Source organism: Culex pipiens, chromosome 3 (assembly GCF_016801865.2).
Source record: "Culex pipiens pallens isolate TS chromosome 3, TS_CPP_V2, whole genome shotgun sequence".
Classification (NCBI taxonomy): Eukaryota; Metazoa; Arthropoda; class Insecta; order Diptera; family Culicidae; genus Culex; species Culex pipiens.
The window spans coordinates 172,671,054-172,688,580 of NC_068939.1; the positions used below are offsets into that span (position 1 = coordinate 172,671,054).

At 37.8% G+C, this 17,527-nt stretch overlaps 2 protein-coding genes and 1 pseudogene across 2 annotated transcripts; 1 reads left to right on the forward strand and 2 right to left on the reverse strand.

Annotated features, from left to right (window-relative positions):
• Positions 1 to 824: 824 nt before the first annotated feature.
• LOC120423671 (toll-like receptor 6) lies at positions 825 to 16,523 on the forward strand. Its single transcript, XM_039587561.2, has 2 exons — positions 825 to 1,324; positions 14,713 to 16,523. Exons 1-2 carry the CDS (start codon positions 1,311 to 1,313, stop codon positions 16,433 to 16,435), a joined length of 1,737 nt encoding a protein of 578 aa, XP_039443495.1. The 5' UTR covers positions 825 to 1,310; the 3' UTR covers positions 16,436 to 16,523.
• LOC120423729 (serine protease gd-like) lies at positions 5,700 to 7,278 on the reverse strand. Its single transcript, XM_039587638.2, has 3 exons — positions 7,013 to 7,278; positions 6,601 to 6,956; positions 5,700 to 6,544 (listed from the first exon to the last, which is right to left on the reverse strand). Exons 1-3 carry the CDS (start codon positions 7,250 to 7,252, stop codon positions 5,737 to 5,739), a joined length of 1,404 nt encoding a protein of 467 aa, XP_039443572.1. The 5' UTR covers positions 7,253 to 7,278; the 3' UTR covers positions 5,700 to 5,736.
• Positions 12,610 to 14,126, reverse strand: LOC128093610 (serine protease gd-like; annotated as a pseudogene).
• Positions 16,524 to 17,527: the final 1,004 nt, after the last annotated feature.

A 17,527-nucleotide genomic window follows, 5' to 3' on the forward strand; every position in this document is an offset into this window, starting at 1 on the left:
TGTGTAGCTAAATTGTTCGTTTAGCGTGTAATATTAAATTACTTTTCTTACGAAGGTGATGTGCGTGCGATTTTACCATGAGGCTTTGTATTGTTTGTGTGTGACATTTTAAAACTAAATTTATATTTATACCAAGTACTGTAACAGTTTACAAACTCCTGTTTTAATCACAACCCGTAACCATACCAGGAACTCGCCAACCTTACTCCGTATCACCCTAGTCCGGGAGGTCGCAGTTATTCACGCGCCCCAAAAGCAAAACACAACACCATTTCGTTATCAAAACTACGTGTACTTATTTTGACAAACAGTTTCACACCTACCCCGCCGCTTCTCTACTAGTCTGTACAGGTAAAACAAAAAAAATCAAAGCTGTTGTTATTTACGGTACGATTAGCTTCCGAGCAGATTGGTCTGCGCGTCTTGGCGAAGAATCACGTACGACACCGACGTCAACGTCAAGCTCACCTTTTGCGCAGAGTTGTGAGTCCATCCCTCTCCATAATGTTGATTATTTTAGGGGTTGTTATCCAAACCGCGATGATCGTCAATCGATCGCTCCTGATTTGAAGTGCGCAATGAATTACGAGGGATGCTCGAAACGCTTTGTACTAAAGGGTCGTGCGGAATGCCTACCTTGAGGGGTTTCTCCGTTACAACTGGAACTAAGGTTGCATAACGTTGGGCATTTCCTTTGTTGACTTGCTTGGGCATCCCTAAGCCGCTGTCGAACGCTGATAAAACGTTTGTTTCACTATAGTCCAGTATATTTGTTCAGAACGCCCGGTAAGGCACAATCAGTGTGGCGCCGCGTCCAGTCGTCGAGAACCTGGCCACCTGAGCGGTCGCGATCGTCGTTCATCCGTGGGAAATCCGTGTGTGTGATTGTGTGTGTTTTGTAGAGTCCGGTAGTGCAGTCAAGTTACGTCAGTCATCGATATCTGAGGGAAACACTGCGCGGTTGTTTCAGGGAATTAGTAGCAGACAAACCGCGACGCAGCCAGCTCGTGTGCATCATCAGCTACTCTTCTCACGTTGAGTTGGAACTCACCTGCCGCCGATCATTGCGCATTATCATTCTACAGCTGCAGTGAAAAGTGTGGTCCATGTTTGTTTTTCCGCCGTGGAGAGACAAACAGAAAGCTTTGAGTGATATCAAACCGGCAACTGGTGTGGATCGTGAACTCTACACAGGTGGACCTTTGTGATCTATGACGCTCCAGATCACCCGTTGAAAACACGCGAGGGTGGCCGGTCTTCACTTTCGGATTGTGCATCCGGCGGACCAGCCGAACCAAAGAACCTCAGGAATGCATCGAACCAGGTATGAAGATCCGCCGACGTGAGGTGAATAATTAATGTGTATCACTGTGGTAGGGTAATGACGCAGAGTTAGCTCTATCGCGCCCGTAGAATCTTCCCTCTGGTACGGTAGCACGCCGGTCGTACGACACACTGGAAACGAAATCTGTGTGAACCCCCCTAAAGTTCAACCACCGATGTTCTACCGTACTTTGGGGACGATCGACGATGACGCCCAACTAGTCAGTCAGTCAGTCAGTCGGTCGGTACTTAGTTGATGACTATAAAATATTAGTTTCAGCTGGTCGACCTTGACCACGCGCTGGGCTCGGGTGTGTGTGCAGAGAGATGAGCTTTTTTGTCATGTCGGGCGAAAAACAGATGCAAAACAGGAAGTGTGCGGCGGGCTGGGAAATCGGAACTGGAGAGTTGAGAATCTCTGTTCCGTATCATGGTTGACATACAAGTGATGCAGTTAGTTGGGTAAATTAAAGATCATTTGGGAATCTTCTGTACACGCTTCAAAATCATGTTGACGAAACTGATTCTGCAAATTTGTTTAAAATATTAGATCTTCCGAGCAAACAAACCAAATGAAGCAAGACACTAAGAAATAATAAAAACTTGACATCAGCTGACGACGAGAGCAGAACCTGTATTTTTTTAGATGGCTTATCAGAACTTTACTTTTCATCTTTATTAAGCACATTAAAAAAGTTGTAAAAGGCAGTAAAAAAGAAGATGAAATTAACATCCATGATATAACCAGTATCGCAATAAACTATGCAGCGTCTAATTAAATGTGGATGCAATTAGATTTGATATCAACTCTTTTGTGATTCCCGTTTGCTGTGAGCGATTCCCGATTAGTGAGCAAGGTAAAATTGATCATCAAGTTGAGCTGCGTCATTAGAAAATATTATCTTATTGCACATAACATCCAAAGTGTCAACTTCGGCTAATTGATGAAGTTCACTGGTGCTAAAACAAGGAGGAAGTTTCAGAATCATTTTCAGAATTTTGTTCTGAATCCTCTGAAGTTTTTTCTTCCTGGTTAAGCAACAGCTTGTCCAGGTCGGCACAGCATAAAGCATGGCAGGTCTGAAAATTTGTTTATTAATTAACAGTTTATTCTTGAGACAAATTCTAAAATTCCTGTTTATAAGGCAATACCCCTTATATAATATCTTTGTTACATTTGGCCTGTATACTTTCAATATGATAACTGGGCTGAGAACGTAGCCCAATCACCAAATGCTGCTCGCTAACTGGGCTGAGCAAAAAAAGCCGAGGGAACCATCAATACATTTAATTTTCTCAATCAAATATAAAAATAAAAGTTACTTAAATTGTGTCCATAGCTACGTTCTCAAGTTTCCTTTAATTGTGATTTGAAATTTAACAAAAACTTAAAAAACTTGTTTATGTATTACATTTGATTTTTGCATCCATTGACCCCTTGGTCATTTTGGTTTGTTTTTGTTTTTTGACGTTTGTCTGCTTTTTAAGTGGGCTACAGCCCAGTTATCGAGTGCCCAGTTTAAAAGCAGTCCATTTACCAAACAAGTACTGTATCAAAAATTTTCAAAATATCAAAGAATTTATTTAAAAAAAAACAGCCTGCAAAGTCTTTATTTAATTAAAAAAACCACAAGTAACCCACGGTGTATTTTTCCGAGAACATCAAGATAAAAAATTCGGCAAGTCTGATATTTGGCACCATGAAAGAAGGGCTCTTTCCCGACATTTTGCGGGGTTCGGCGAAATATTTCGTCGGGGGGTCTAGAGCAACTTTTTTTTTTGAAGATTTTTTTTCGAATTCATAAGATTTTTCTTCAGAAAAGTCGATGAAAATCGATGGGTTCATGTTCCATCAAATTTCTTATGAATGTGCCTCAAGAGACTCTAAATTACATATTTGACCTCAAATAAAAAGTTTCCAAACCAAATTTACCAGATTTCTAGCTTTCTTTGAAATAACCCCAAAATCCAAGCTGGAAACCTCAAAACGACCGAATAAAAATCGTTTCTTTGTACAATTTGTCATGAAAATACAGCAAAAAATTGCCCGGATACAAATTCGAGCCTAAAACATTGCTTAACTAAGAGTATTGATCCTTGCACTGTAACTTGGATTTTGCCCGCAGTTTTCTCTCGCACTTTTGACAACAAAAATTCGAAAAACTAGGCAACCAGTTGTTGTTTGTTTACACTGCCAGTCGCAGTTTCCACCAAACTGGACATTCGCACTTTAAAATTGCGATTGACAGCTGAAAAACAAGCGAGCACTTTGATCATTTTTTAGGGAATTTAAATTTTCCCAAGACAGTTTGACAAGTCGCAATAGTGCGATCGATAGCAATAATTTAGTGCGAAGTCCAAGTTAGTGGGAATTGCGCAATATTTCATTTAAAAACAATTTATTACCCAAAAGGTTCCCAACATTATTTTTTCAATCTTCTGCCATTTTATTTACACCATGACATTTTAATTTTTTTTTTTTCAAATCATGCACATTGTAGAGAACAGTTTTCTGAACAATTTCCATAAAAAATATCTATTTTGGTTCAATATAAGCAGAGATATACCCAATTTCGTAAAATAAAAAGTGACTTTCTCCAAAATTTAAGAATAAGAATTCCCATTCAAACGATGAACACCGCCTACTGAGTTTTTTTAAATAATTCTAATAAAAATTTTATATAAGTTTTATGTTACAGCCAAATGTTTTCATCCTTAAAAAAACGATTTCCATCGACTTTTCTGAAGAAAAATCCTATGAATTCGAAAAAAAATCTTCAAAAAAAAGGTTGCTCTAGACCCCCCGACGTAATATTTCACCGGACCCCGCAAAATGTCGGGAAAGAGCCCTTCTTTCATGGTGCCAAATATCAGACTTGCCGATTTTTTTTATCTTAAGTTTGTTCTAGGAAACACACCGTGAACCATAATAGCATATATTCCGAAAAGTTTACATTCGATTTGAAAAATTTGTACAAAGAAAGATTCAATTTTAGTCATTAGTTATTTTTCTTGTCCCCTAATTTTCAGGGAAATTTTTAAAGGCTTTTTTTAAGAGAAGGTTTTGACAAAAACAAGAAATTAAATTTGCTTGATTAGAAAACAAATTCCAGCCATCATTAGAAACAAAACAGGGTTACGCATTTTTAGTCGACGATAGCGTATTACCTTATTCTTTCATTAAAGTTTTTTTCTTTTAATTTTCAAAGTTCTTTTACACATGCCATTTTCACAACTTTTTCAAAATATGTTAAAAAAAAACAATACAAAAAACAATTGTTTTTTTTAAGCTGAATAAATTTTGGAATCTTTTCACACAAGCAATTGTTTTGCATTAGTATTTAGTAGTAGATACATTTTTTCAAACATTTTCCAAAACACACGATTATCTGGTGTTTCGATTATACGATGTTCGATTATCTTTAGGTTTGTGTGGGACTTTGGATAATCGAATCATGAACAAAAAAAATGGTAGTTGACATGTCATACTTAAGCTCGACAACAAAAAATAAGATAACTAAAAAAATACTTTTTTCGTGATTCGATTTTCCGAATTATTTCAAGGCCATCGGATAATCGAGCCTGGACTGCATAAGGAACAGTTTACAGATCGGCGAATGTTCAAAAAATCGTAGAAAATCTACATTTAAACATAACGATTCGCTTTTACCTTAATGACCGACTGTAAATTTTAACGTATGATTTCAACATTGTTCCTTGAAATCCACAAATTTAGAACGCTTTTTTCTTACAAATGTCTGCAAACCTAAGTTCTTCTCAGGTGTACATTTAAAAAAAATAAAGAAACTCAAGCTACGTTATGCTGTTAAGAATTGTATGATATTTTTGTGAAATTTTCAGGTAAATTCCATAATTATGGGCTTAGAAATAACATCTCACAATTATAAAACAGGCAATATGAAAACAGTGTTATGCTGTCTTGTGAAAATATTTTGTTAAAACTAGTGATCTTGGAAGAGAATGGGCTAAACAAGGTCCTAAAAATAGTAGGGTCAAAAGAAAAGTTTCATTTTGAATCCTATTGATGAACTACCATAAAAATGTACCGAGTTTGTGGGCGTTCCTAATATGTGGGAAGACTGTAGTCTAATGATTTTTCTTTACCCAGGAAGTTATTAACTTTTTTTCAAAGATTTTTTTCAATATTAATTTGCACTTTTTTTTACAATTGACCATTTTTACCACGTTTGACCTTTTGACAACACGATTATATTTTCTTTTTATGCCACATATACTGTTTTGGCTTCAGTAAGCAGGTTTATTTTGTAAAGCTAATTTCAATCGGATTAAAGTTCTTTTTGAACCTTTTAAAGCAAAGTTTTACTTAAACCACAAACAAACACTGTTATTTCACAATCACTTAATAGCGTCAAATGGTTTCACAACCCCCTCTCAACCAAAGTTAGGAATCTCAATGGTATCTCTCAACCAAAACCGGAACGGAGCAATGTCGGTGTAAATGCCGTACTTTTTGATGTCACACTTTAACGTATCATGCTCAACTCTCCCCCGGGACACCAACCCTCGCAAATAGTAATGATCACCTCGGCGCATCACGAATCCCGACCCCGAATCACCGTTGCAAGGTCCCGCACCAAGCCCATCGGCACAGAAGATCTTCGTATTGTGGGAGTACGTCCGGCCCAGATTTGCACTACACTGCCGCTTGCTGACGATCCGCGCCCGGAAGTAATTTGGAATGACGGTGGTGCCCTTCTCGGTAACGCCCCAACCCGCAACCAGACCGTCCATGTTGACCACCTTATCCAGGCTGTCGTCGCCTTTCCAGAGGCAAATTGGCAGAATGTAAGGCGTGTAGACGAGGGTTTTCACCAGGCGTATCACGGCAATGTCGGCTTCGTTCAGCGAATCTTCGTCGATGTACGCCGGATGTGGGAAGATTTGCTTCACGTTGGAGAACACGGCCGTTTCCTCGAAAAAGTTGTCAATGTTGTGGATTCCGGCCGCCGTGAGCAATCGCTCCGGCCGGATTAGCTCATCCGCCAGGAAGACACAGTGCCCAGCGGTGACGAGGTGACGCGGGTTGATGATTGTGGCGCCACAGATGTAGATCGGCTTTTCGCCCCGGTGCGGACTTCTGTAGTAGATTGCCGCTATCCAGGGGAACTGTCCCGGCTCGCAACGCTTCCCGTTGATCGACAACGAAACGGAAATGTCGGTCACTGCCTTGCCACAAACCCTGAAGAGACGACCTCTGTTGAACTCATCTTAATAAACTGATAGAACAAAACTTACCTATAATTGACTGGAAGCGCCACTGGATTCTGTTGAATCCTCGTAAGAGCATCAAACTGATTCAACATGGTTCCGATTTGCGGAACCTGACGCTCCCCGTTGATGACCCGTTGGGTAACGATGCTCGCCGTTTTGAACTTGATCTGCAGGGTGTGCGCCAAGCGGACCGTGGTCACCAACCGACCCTGGGCACGATACCCACTGCAAATGATCTTGTCGTTCAGTTTGATCATCTTCATCGATGGAATCACGTCTCTCCGTGGGAAGTTTATCCGGTACTGAGCCGGCAGTCCCTTCAGGATGTCCTTGCCCGTTTGTTCACGCGTTTTGATCAGCGCAATGGAACCGTAGTTATTCTGCAAAGTAGTTTATCTTCAGAACCATTCCCAACCTAATTTGACTCGTCACTCACATTCGTCAGTTCGGCGGCAATCGAAAGTTCCACATTGAGCTTGGCCACATCGCCCACGCGAAGATCCGGAATTTCGACGTAACCAAATATTTCCCTCGACGACGGATCCAGCTGATAGGTGAAGATGTTCGGACATGGCGACTGCAGGTACTGACCATTGACTCGCAGTTCCAGAAGACCCAAAAGAAGCAAACTCCACCTCATTGCAGAAACTTCTAGATCGAATCCTTTGTGCTTCATTTTTTCAAAATTTAAAATATCGTGCGTTGTGCGTGCAACGCCGGACAGTGCCAGACTAGACCTGCTAGAAGCTACAGCCACCCGCCTAGGTTAGTATTTCAAAAACTTTACCCGATAACTGGTTTTGGCAGTCCCACGAGTGTTGGACTGCATAAATTACGGTTTCTGCATAGTTTGCGGAGGAAAATTATGTTTTTCTGAACAAATGTGGTCAACGGATTTGGTCCATCAAACTATATGTTCATTCAAAACGTGAAATTTTGAATACGCTTAAAAGAGTTGACGTATTTTACTTCCCTATCAAAAGGTCAGATGACGTATAACAAATTTAAGAATCGATTGGCTTTTTTTGTTAGCAGTACAATGTTTGAGCTAAACATTAAAGTTTAAACATTTAAACACGTTACTTAATCCACCGTAAGTTACTTAATCCACCTCACATAAATATAGTTTTTTTTGTAAAATAAAAATGTCTTACCTACAAATGTTCTCTAAATTAAACTTCATATTCTCATAACACGATAGGATTGTCAGATCTTTAACCTTTTGGACCCTTTTGAACCTTTTGGACATCATTTTCATCGAAATATCTGAGAGTGTATACACATCGCTTAAGTGCTCATAACTTTTGATAGGATTTTTCGGATCTTTGATGTTTTAGGCTCAAAAGACTAAAAGACTTTTAAATATCTAATTACCGACGTGCCACATGATGGACCAGGACATCATTTGCATTAACCCTCTACAACCCAACCCCGCCTTTAGACGGGCTTCGATTTAAAAAATCGCCAAAAATCCAGAAGAACTCTTAAAATTTTTGAAAATTTATGGGTTAGAAGTTTTACCTGTTTTATGTGTTTTAAGAGAAGTAAAGTTTTTCTTAGAACAAAAGTTGCTCAAAATGACCTCGTGAACACGGGAAAAATAAAAAAATTCAAAAAAAAATTTGGGCAGTAGAGGGTTAACATATCTGAAACCCGGCTTCAAAAGAGTTACATCTTAAGTGTTCATAACTTTGGAGAGGGTTATTAGATCTTCGATGTTTTAGGCTCATTTGAAAGGTCTTTCAATTATCTAACGATATGTCACATTATGGACCCGGACATAATCGAAATATTTAAGATCCATCTTCCAAAAAGTGTATAAATAACCCTTAAGTGCTAATAACTTTTGATAGGGTTGTCAGATCTTCGATGTTTTTGGAATGGTCTTTCAAATACCTTTCTAAAAATATATAACATGACGCCTTTTTACAATCTTCTGAAGATTAGCCAAAATCGTTTTTTAGCATAACTTTTTAAGTAGTGCGTCCATCCCGGGAATTCCCGGGATTTTTCCAAAACCAAGAATTTCCGGAACCCGAGAATTTTCACAATTTGTCCCGGGAATTCCCGAAATTGGAAAAAAAATCAATATTTGGTCTGGAAATTTAGACTTTGTTGTGGATATATTTGAACTGTTGAATATTTAGAAATTGATAAAAAAAAATCAGTATTTATTTGGAAAATTGTGAAAATTTTAGTTTACGGATCCGCTAAATGACTAGCGCCTCAAATATTTTCTATTTAATTTATTTATTTTTGAAAAGACTTCATATATTCATGACTTTAAACTAAAAAATAATATCATTCTAAATTATTTTTCACCAAACATCTTTGGAAAATCAGGACGTGTGTCGAATTAAGGCAGCTATTTTAGTAAAAAAAAGGAAAATGATTTGATTTTTTTTTATTTATTTCGGTTAAATGAGAACAGAACAAAAAAATTAGTACACCGATTTCTAAATTTATTGCTCTAAAATTTCCTGTAACAATTCAGACTGTAGTCCAAATTTACCCAGTTGGCGGTAGTAACTTAAAGATAATTTTATTTTTTTATATTAAACAGAATGTCTTATCTTAATTTTACATTGGTTTCATTTCATTTGCTGTATCTTTTTTGTTATTTTAGACATTAAAAAAAAACAAGCTTTTCTTGTCATATTTAGCTCGAATCACATTGGATAAGAAATTGAGGTGCATTTAAAATCCAAAGCAAAGGGGTTACATAATGTTAATCGGCAAAAGAAGTTGGCGTGAGCCCTCACATAAACTTTTTTTATATCTGTTTTAAGAGCATTGAAATATACACTTTCATCTATTAACAAAACTAATTTGAAGACATTTGGTTGTATCATTGTCGAGGTATAGCTTTTTGAAGTTTGCAGTTTCAGAAAACTTCCAAAATGTTGGTGAAGACTCATTAAACCGGCTCTGTGTGCATGACAAAGGCCGATTTTCAATAAGTTTATTTTTAGCTTTTTTCTTGATTTTCATATAAAAACGTTACTTAATCCACCAGAAGGTTGCTGCCTTCCTCCTGAAAGCTTTGGCTAACGCTTACTTAGTAAAGACACTATACATCTGAGTGCTGCCATCTATGATTAATTTTTATTATTCATTTGAAAGCACTGCAGTGTTTGTATGCGTGCACGACGTGCACTGAGCGGAAAGTTCCGACAGCTATCCGCCGGAGCTTTCAAATAATGTAAATAATGACCCTTTTTTGTATCAACCAAAACAGTTTTTCGAACATAACTTTACTGCCCCTGATCGCATAAATGTCCCATATGCATTTTCATCGATTTCGAGTTATAGATGCAGTTTGCTTCAAAATTGTGTGCTCTTTCGAAAGAGCCTATAACATCCAGTACTTTGTTCTAGAAATCAGGAGGAAATCCCGTTTTTTCGTGAAAACTTAACACGTAGCCTTATGTATGGGACAAACTTAAAATGCGTTTTTCTCAGCTTGCTGTTTTTGCATATGGGACATTTATGCGAACATGGGCAGTTTAAGAGTACTGCACCAAACCTGATGAAATTAAAAAAAGACTTACCGGACCTGAAAGCGAATCCAAAAACATAGATCCGGACAAAATCGGTCGGGCCAGCTCCAAGAAAAGTGAGTGAGAAAAAAAATTCTACATCCATCCACACGCACAGACATTTGCTCAGAATTTGATTCTGAGCCGATATGTATACGTAAAGGTATATCTAGAAGGCTTATTTAAAAAGTTCAATATTTGAGTGATTTTATAGCCTTGCCTCAGTGAGGTGAGGAAGGCAAAAATCGTCAGTTTTTGATTTTTGATTGAAAAATGCAAAATTTGAAAATCAGGCTTCGTCGTGCACACGGGATAAGTCTTCACCCAAGTCTTCACCTAAAATTTCAGCCAATTTGGTCCATCCCTTCTCGAGATATCGTAGCACCCGTAAATCAACTCGGTTTTTAGAGAAAAACGCTGACAATGTGTGACATGCGCAAACATGGCAAAATTTCAAGCTTAAATCGTCTCTTACTCAGATAAATCATGAAATATCTTCCTGGAACTTTCAGGATTATTTTTAGCGGATTTAATAAATTTTCTTTAAAATGAAATTTTGTGATTTTCAGGGTCTTACGGGACCCCAAAACGGATCGATAAACGGTCCTAATCGGTTCAACCAGTCCGGAGATAACCGAGTGCTTTTTTTTGGGTATATTTTGTATTAAGGTAAGACATTTCGGGAAATAAAACAATCAATCGTGGTGATTATTACATTCGATCGTAATATTACGATCGTAATTTCTCGACTCACGATCGAGATATCTCGATAGTAAGATTACGACTTACCATCGACAAATCTCGATCTACCATCGACAAATTACGACTTACCATCGAGAAATTACGATCGTAATTTTAATGTTGAGAAATCTCGATCGTGGATCGAGAAATTACGATCGTAATATGTAATACCGTTTTTTTGGATATTTTTTTGTTTAAACGGAATTTTTTAAAAATATTCTGAGTTCAATATTTTTAATGTAAAAACAATAAAATAAAAAAATCTAAAAAAAATCGAAAGCTTCAAAAATTTCAAAAAATTTAAAAAACTTTAAAAAATAAAAAAAATTAAAAAATAAGATTTTTAGAAATTTTAAGATTTTCAAAATTTTCAGATATTTCAAAAATTTCAAAAATAAAAATAAAACAAAAATTTCAAAAATTTCAAAAATTTCAATAATTTCAAAAAATTTAAAAATTTCAAAAATTTCAAAAATTTCAAAAATTTCAAAAATTTCAAAAATTTCTAAAATTTCAAGAATTTCCAAAAATTTCAAAAATTTCAAAAATTTCAAAAACTTTAAAAATTTCAAAAATTTTAAAGAATTCAAAAATTTTAAAGAAATTAAAAATTACAAAAATGTCAAAAAAACTGTTTTTATTTAACTTTTTTAAAGAAAATCAAAATAAAATTTAATAAATTGTTAGTAAATTTAAAAAGTTAAGAACAAACTAACAAAAATATTTAATTTTAAAGATTCAGAAAAAAAACTTTGAAATTTTTTAAATTTTTAAAATTTTTAAAACTCTTGAAATTTTTTAAAATTTTCAGATATTTCAAAAATTTCAAAAATAAAAAAAAAACAAAAATTTCAAAAATTTCAAAAATTTCAATAATTTCAAAAAATTTAAAAATTTCAAAAAATTCAAAAATTTCAAAAATTTCAAAAATTTCAAAAATTTCAAAAATTTCAAAAATTTCAAAAATTTCAAAATCTTCTAAAATTTCAAGAATTTCCAAAAATTTCAAAAATTTCAAAAATTTCAAAAATTTCAAAAACTTTAAAAATTTCAAAAATTTTAAAGAATTCAAAAATTTTAAAGAAATTAAAAATTACAAAAATGTCAAAAAAACTGTTTTTATTTAACTTTTTTAAAGAAAATCAAAATAAAATTTAATAAATTGTTAGTAAATTTAAAAAGTTAAGAACAAACTAACAAAAATATTTAATTTTAAAGATTCAGAAAAAAAACTTTGAAATTTTTTAAATTTTTAAAATTTTTAAAACTCTTGAAATTTTTTAAAATTTTTGATATTTTTAAAATTTTTGAAATTTCTAAAATTTTTGAAATAAAAAAAAAAAATTTTTGAAATTTTTATAAAAAAATTAAATTTTTGAAATTTTTTATTTTTTTAAAAAAATTTAAAAATTTTAAATTTCTTGAAATTTTTGAATTTTTTGAAATATGGAAACATTTGAAATTTTTAAATTTTTTGTAATTTTTAAAATTCTTAAAACTTTTGGATTCTTTAAAATTATTGAAATTTTTAAAAAAGTTGAAATTTTTGAAATTTTGAGTACTTGAATTTTTTAAAACACATTACGATCGAATGATCTCAATCTACTATCGACAAATTACGACTTACCATCGACAAATTACGAACGTAATATTACGATCGAGAAATCTCGATCGTGAGTCGAGAAATTACGATCGAAATATTACGATCGAATGCAATAATCACCACAAATAGCTTTAGCATAAGAGTGAAAATAATTTATTGTCGATTTATCACTAACCAATGATAGTTCTCAACCAAAACCGATACGGTGCAATATCGGTATAAATTCCATAACTCTTAATATTACACTGCAGCGTGCTGCCATCCACCTGCCCCTTGGACACCAACCCACGCAAATAGTACCGATCACCTTGCCACACCACCATCCCACTGCCGGAATCTCCGGTGCACGGATTCGCACCCATTCCGTCGGCGCAAAACACCTTATTGTTCAAGGCCCGTCGCGTAACGGCACTGCATTGACCGCGGGACACTATCCGGGCTTGGAAAAAGCGCGGACTTCCGGAGGTTCCCTGCTCCGTAAGACCCCATCCGGCTACCACTCCGACCAGGTTGACGGCGTGGTCTAGGTTGTCGTCACCCTTCCACAAGCAAATTGGGACGATGAAGGGCGTATAGGGAATGGTTTTCGCTAGTTTCAGGACGGCCACGTCTGCTTCGTTCTGGACGTCACTTTCACGTAATTTGGGTGAGGGATTACAGATTGAACGCGGGAGAAGACGGCATCTTCGTCGAAGAAGTTGTCAATGTTGTGCATACCGGCGGCCACCAGAAGTCGATGTGGTTTAATCAGTTCATCCGCCAGAAACACACAATGACCGGCGGTTAGAACGTGGTTGGCGGTTATGATGGTACTGGCACAGATATAGATTGGCTTCTCTCCTCGAACCAAATTGGCGATGAAAATCGGTGCGATCCATGGAAATTGACCCTTCGATGCACGTTTTCCATTTGTTGACAAGGGGATTGTGAAATTAACAATCTTTCTTCCACAAATGCTGAAATGTAACGACACAAATTAACACCTATGAACAAACCTTTGACCGATCCCCAATTACTCATTATTAAACGGCAGCGAAGCGTGCATCTGTTGAACTTTGGGCGATAGATCAAACTGCTTCGCAGCTGGCTTCACCGTTGTCGATCGATCAATAACCCGCTGAGCATCTGAATTGGGCGACTTCAGCTTAGTCTTCAGGACATGCGCCAACCGGATCGCGGTCAAAACCCTTCCCTGGGCACGTTTCCCCTCGCAGACCGACTTGCCGTTAACGCTGATCGATTTCACCGTTGGAATGATGTCCTTTCTCGGGAAAACAATCTTGTACTGCGCTGGCAGTCCCTTCTGGATGTCCTTGCCGGTTTCTTCGCGAGTTTTGATCAGTGCCAGCGAGCCGAAATTATTCTACAAAAAAGAATCACTCATTTTAACTATAAATTCAAATTGAATCCACAATCGCACTTACGGCAGCCACCTGGGCAGCTATCGACAGCTCAACGTCAACTTTCGCAACACTACCCACGCGTAAATTGGGGATCTCGATGTATCCGTAGATCTGCTGCCTGGTCGGATCTAGCTGGTAGGTGAAAATGTTCGGACAGGGCGATTGCAGCAATTGGCCGGAGGTTGCACAGAACCAGAATAAGATTGCAACTATTGTCTTGATAGTGTGGAAATAAGCACTGGGAACGAATTTTGGAAAAGCCATGCTGATCATCTTCTACACTCAAACAGAACTAAAACGAATGAACTGAAAGACTGAAATGTGGGCAAAACTAAGCCACGAACAGGTTTGGCTGAAATTTGAATATCAAAACGGTTCCGCAGAGGGGATCTATGGTATACTCTCATAAGATCTTCAATGATGCGAAAACCGTTAGCTAAACTTTGTGCAATTTTATTTTTTTAATATATTGAATTTAATTCTCAAGCAAAATAATTTAGAAAATAATTAGACGATAGCCCATCAGGATCAATAAATCAAACAAGTCAAATATTGCAGGGCGTAAATCCTCATTATTACCCCGTTTGAAATGGCTTTGTTAAGTGCTCAACCCCCCTTTATTGAATTTAAATCAAAAAGTCACGTCCCGATCATCACTCGCTGTCATGTACTGTATGGTGCTGCACACCTGGAAAGCTTGAACACGTCGTCCACACCGGGCTTACAACCAGCCATTCAATCGCTGGGCACGTGTTAGAATTTTCTACGAAGCTACAAACTTTTCCACCCATATCGTACTACCGCAATGTATTCTACAATGTTTTTTTTTTTGTGTCTCTTCCGGTTCCAGGTTACGGGTTTTTGCGGCGTTGCTGTCGCTGCTGACGATCGGAACGTGGCAGCACGTGCACGGTGACGAGTGCGTAGGCTCGAAGAGCGATCGCCACAGGACGTGGATGGAACAGTTCCGGGCGACTTCGCACAACTGGGACGGCATCCTAACCGAGGATGCACTGCACCTGATGGACAACAAAACCGAGGTGGATCTGTCCCGGCAAGGCTACCGGGAGGTCCACTGGCATTTGAGCAGCATCGTTGGAGATGGCTACGAAATCTACGAGCTGGATTTGTCCTACAACAACGTTGAAGTTCTGAACGAGCTGACGTTCTTGAAGTTCTACTCGCTGGAAATGCTGAATCTGTCGTACAATCGAATCATGAGCGTGGGTAATTTGACGTTCGGATCGCTGATACGGCTAATGGACCTGGATCTGTCGTACAACCTGATACATTCCATCGAGAGGGAAGCTTTCAATCGACTGTATGCGCTGGAATCGCTGAATCTACGGGAGAATTGTCTGATCACGATAAATGAACATCAGTTTCACTTTAACGACCACCTGTCGTCTCTGCTAATGGATCACAACCAGATATCGTTCCTCCCGTCAGCCATTTTCGATTCACTCTCGATGGTGGAGGAAGTGTTTGAAATTGACCTGTCATTCAACAACTTGCGAAAAATGCCCTACATCGAAGCCAAAGAAATTGGACTGCTAAAGGTTGACAACAACCACATCAACATTCTGTTCGTCAATCGAACATACAACGTACGAGCGCTGGAAGCGCATCACAACGACATCCAGGATGCCGATTTGTTCCAGTTTGGCTCCGCCGAACACATCGACCTGTCGCACAACCATTTGGACAACATTGTTGGTCTGCATGAAATGGGTCAGCTCGAGTATCTAGATCTTTCATCCAACAACGTCTCCAAGTTCGACTACAATCTCAAGTATTCCATCCAGAACATTCCAACCCTCGCCACACTCCGCCTGCAAAACTGCAGTCTCAACGAACACAACATGGAAGGTCTGCTAAAATCCGACTCCGTCCTGAACCTTGACCTGTCCCAGAACGATTTCGTCAAACTCAACATTTCCCACCTCTCAAAACTAAAAACCCTCCAGTACATGAGCCTGAACTTCAACTACCTGCAAGAGCTGATCGACTACGAGCACATGTCCCACAACTTCCCGTACCTCGAAATGATTTCCCTGTCCTTCAATCGCTGGAACTGCTCCTACTTCGACAAGCTCTACGCATATCTCAACAGCACCCACATAACGACCACCACCGATCCGCGGGACTGCTACATCAACGGCAGCCACGTGGCCGACTCGGACATCAACGAAAACTTCGAGCCCGAGTACACCCTAAACCAAGTCAAGCGCGACATGAACGTGGTCAAGAACCTGGGCCGCAGCATGACGTACTTTATGTACGGCCTGTACTACAACATGCGTGGCCTCAACAACCACACCCAGTTCCTGCTGCTCCGGAGTGACCGCAAGATCCAGGCCATGCAGGCGGAAATGGGCCACCTAGTCGGCATGGTAGCCTTCCTGGTGGCCATCTTTGCCGTCGTCCTGCTGCTGGCGCTCGCCTTCGGGCTGCACTTGGGCTACAAAAAGTGGCGCCGAAATCAGTCGGTGAAGGTCGTCACGTACAGCAAGCGGGGCAACGAGTTCAGCAACGGTGTCACCGTCAACGAAGTCATCAGCGATAATGTCTGACGTGTCGCGGAGCATGTACCAAAATGTAAAGAATTTCCTAGTTTTAAACTGTAACTGTATATTGGAATAAACATAATCTTAAATTTAATTCGGCATGATTAATCGATGACAGCACGACTTACCGGAAAAGCATAACGCGAGGCGTTTTACAATTTATTTCGACGAAAGTTTTTTTTTTTTTTTTTTTTTTTTTTAATTTATATTTATTTTGATTTTCTTTTCCATGTACATTCATTCAGTTAAAATATTATTGAGTGTCCAATCACAATCGATGACTTTTCACCTCAATTTTAAATACTAGCAACTTTCATTTATTCATGAAATATTGTAGCTTTCGCTATTCAGTGATTTCAAATGTAGGAGGTCCTACATGTACAAAAGGGAAAAGGGATACTTTAAAACTAACTTATAAACTATATAAAGAGCGGATCAATGCAGCTGAAGACTGCAATGATTTTTGTCGAAATGCATCAATTATCTTATTGGACATAACATCCAAAGTGTCAACTTCGGCTAATTGATGAAGTTCACTGGTGCTGAACCAGGGAGGAAGTTTCAGAATCATTTTCAGAATTTTGTTCTGAATCCTCTGAAGTTTTTTCTTCCTGGTTAAGCAACAGCTTGTCCAGATCGGCACAGCATAAAGCATGGCAGGTCTGAAAATTTGTTTATAAATTAACAGTTTATTCTTGAGACAAAGTCTAGAATTCCTGTTTATAAGTGGATACAAACATTTAATATATTTGTTACATTTAACCTGGATACTTTCAATGTGATCCTTGTAAGTAAGTCCAAGATATTTAACTTTATCCTCCCACTTTAAATTTACCTCATTCATCTTTATAATGTGATGACTTTTTGGTTTAAGAAAATCAGCCCTTGGTTTGTGAGGGAAAATAATAAGTTGAGTTTTTGTAGCATTTGGAGTAATTTTCCATTCTTTCAAATAAGAATTGAAAATATCCAAGCTTTTTTGTAATCTTCTTGTGATGACACGAAGGCTTCTACCTTTGGTGGAGATGCTTGTATCATCAGCAAAAAGTGATTTCTGACATCCTGGGGGCAAATCAGGCAAGTCAGAAGTAAAAATAT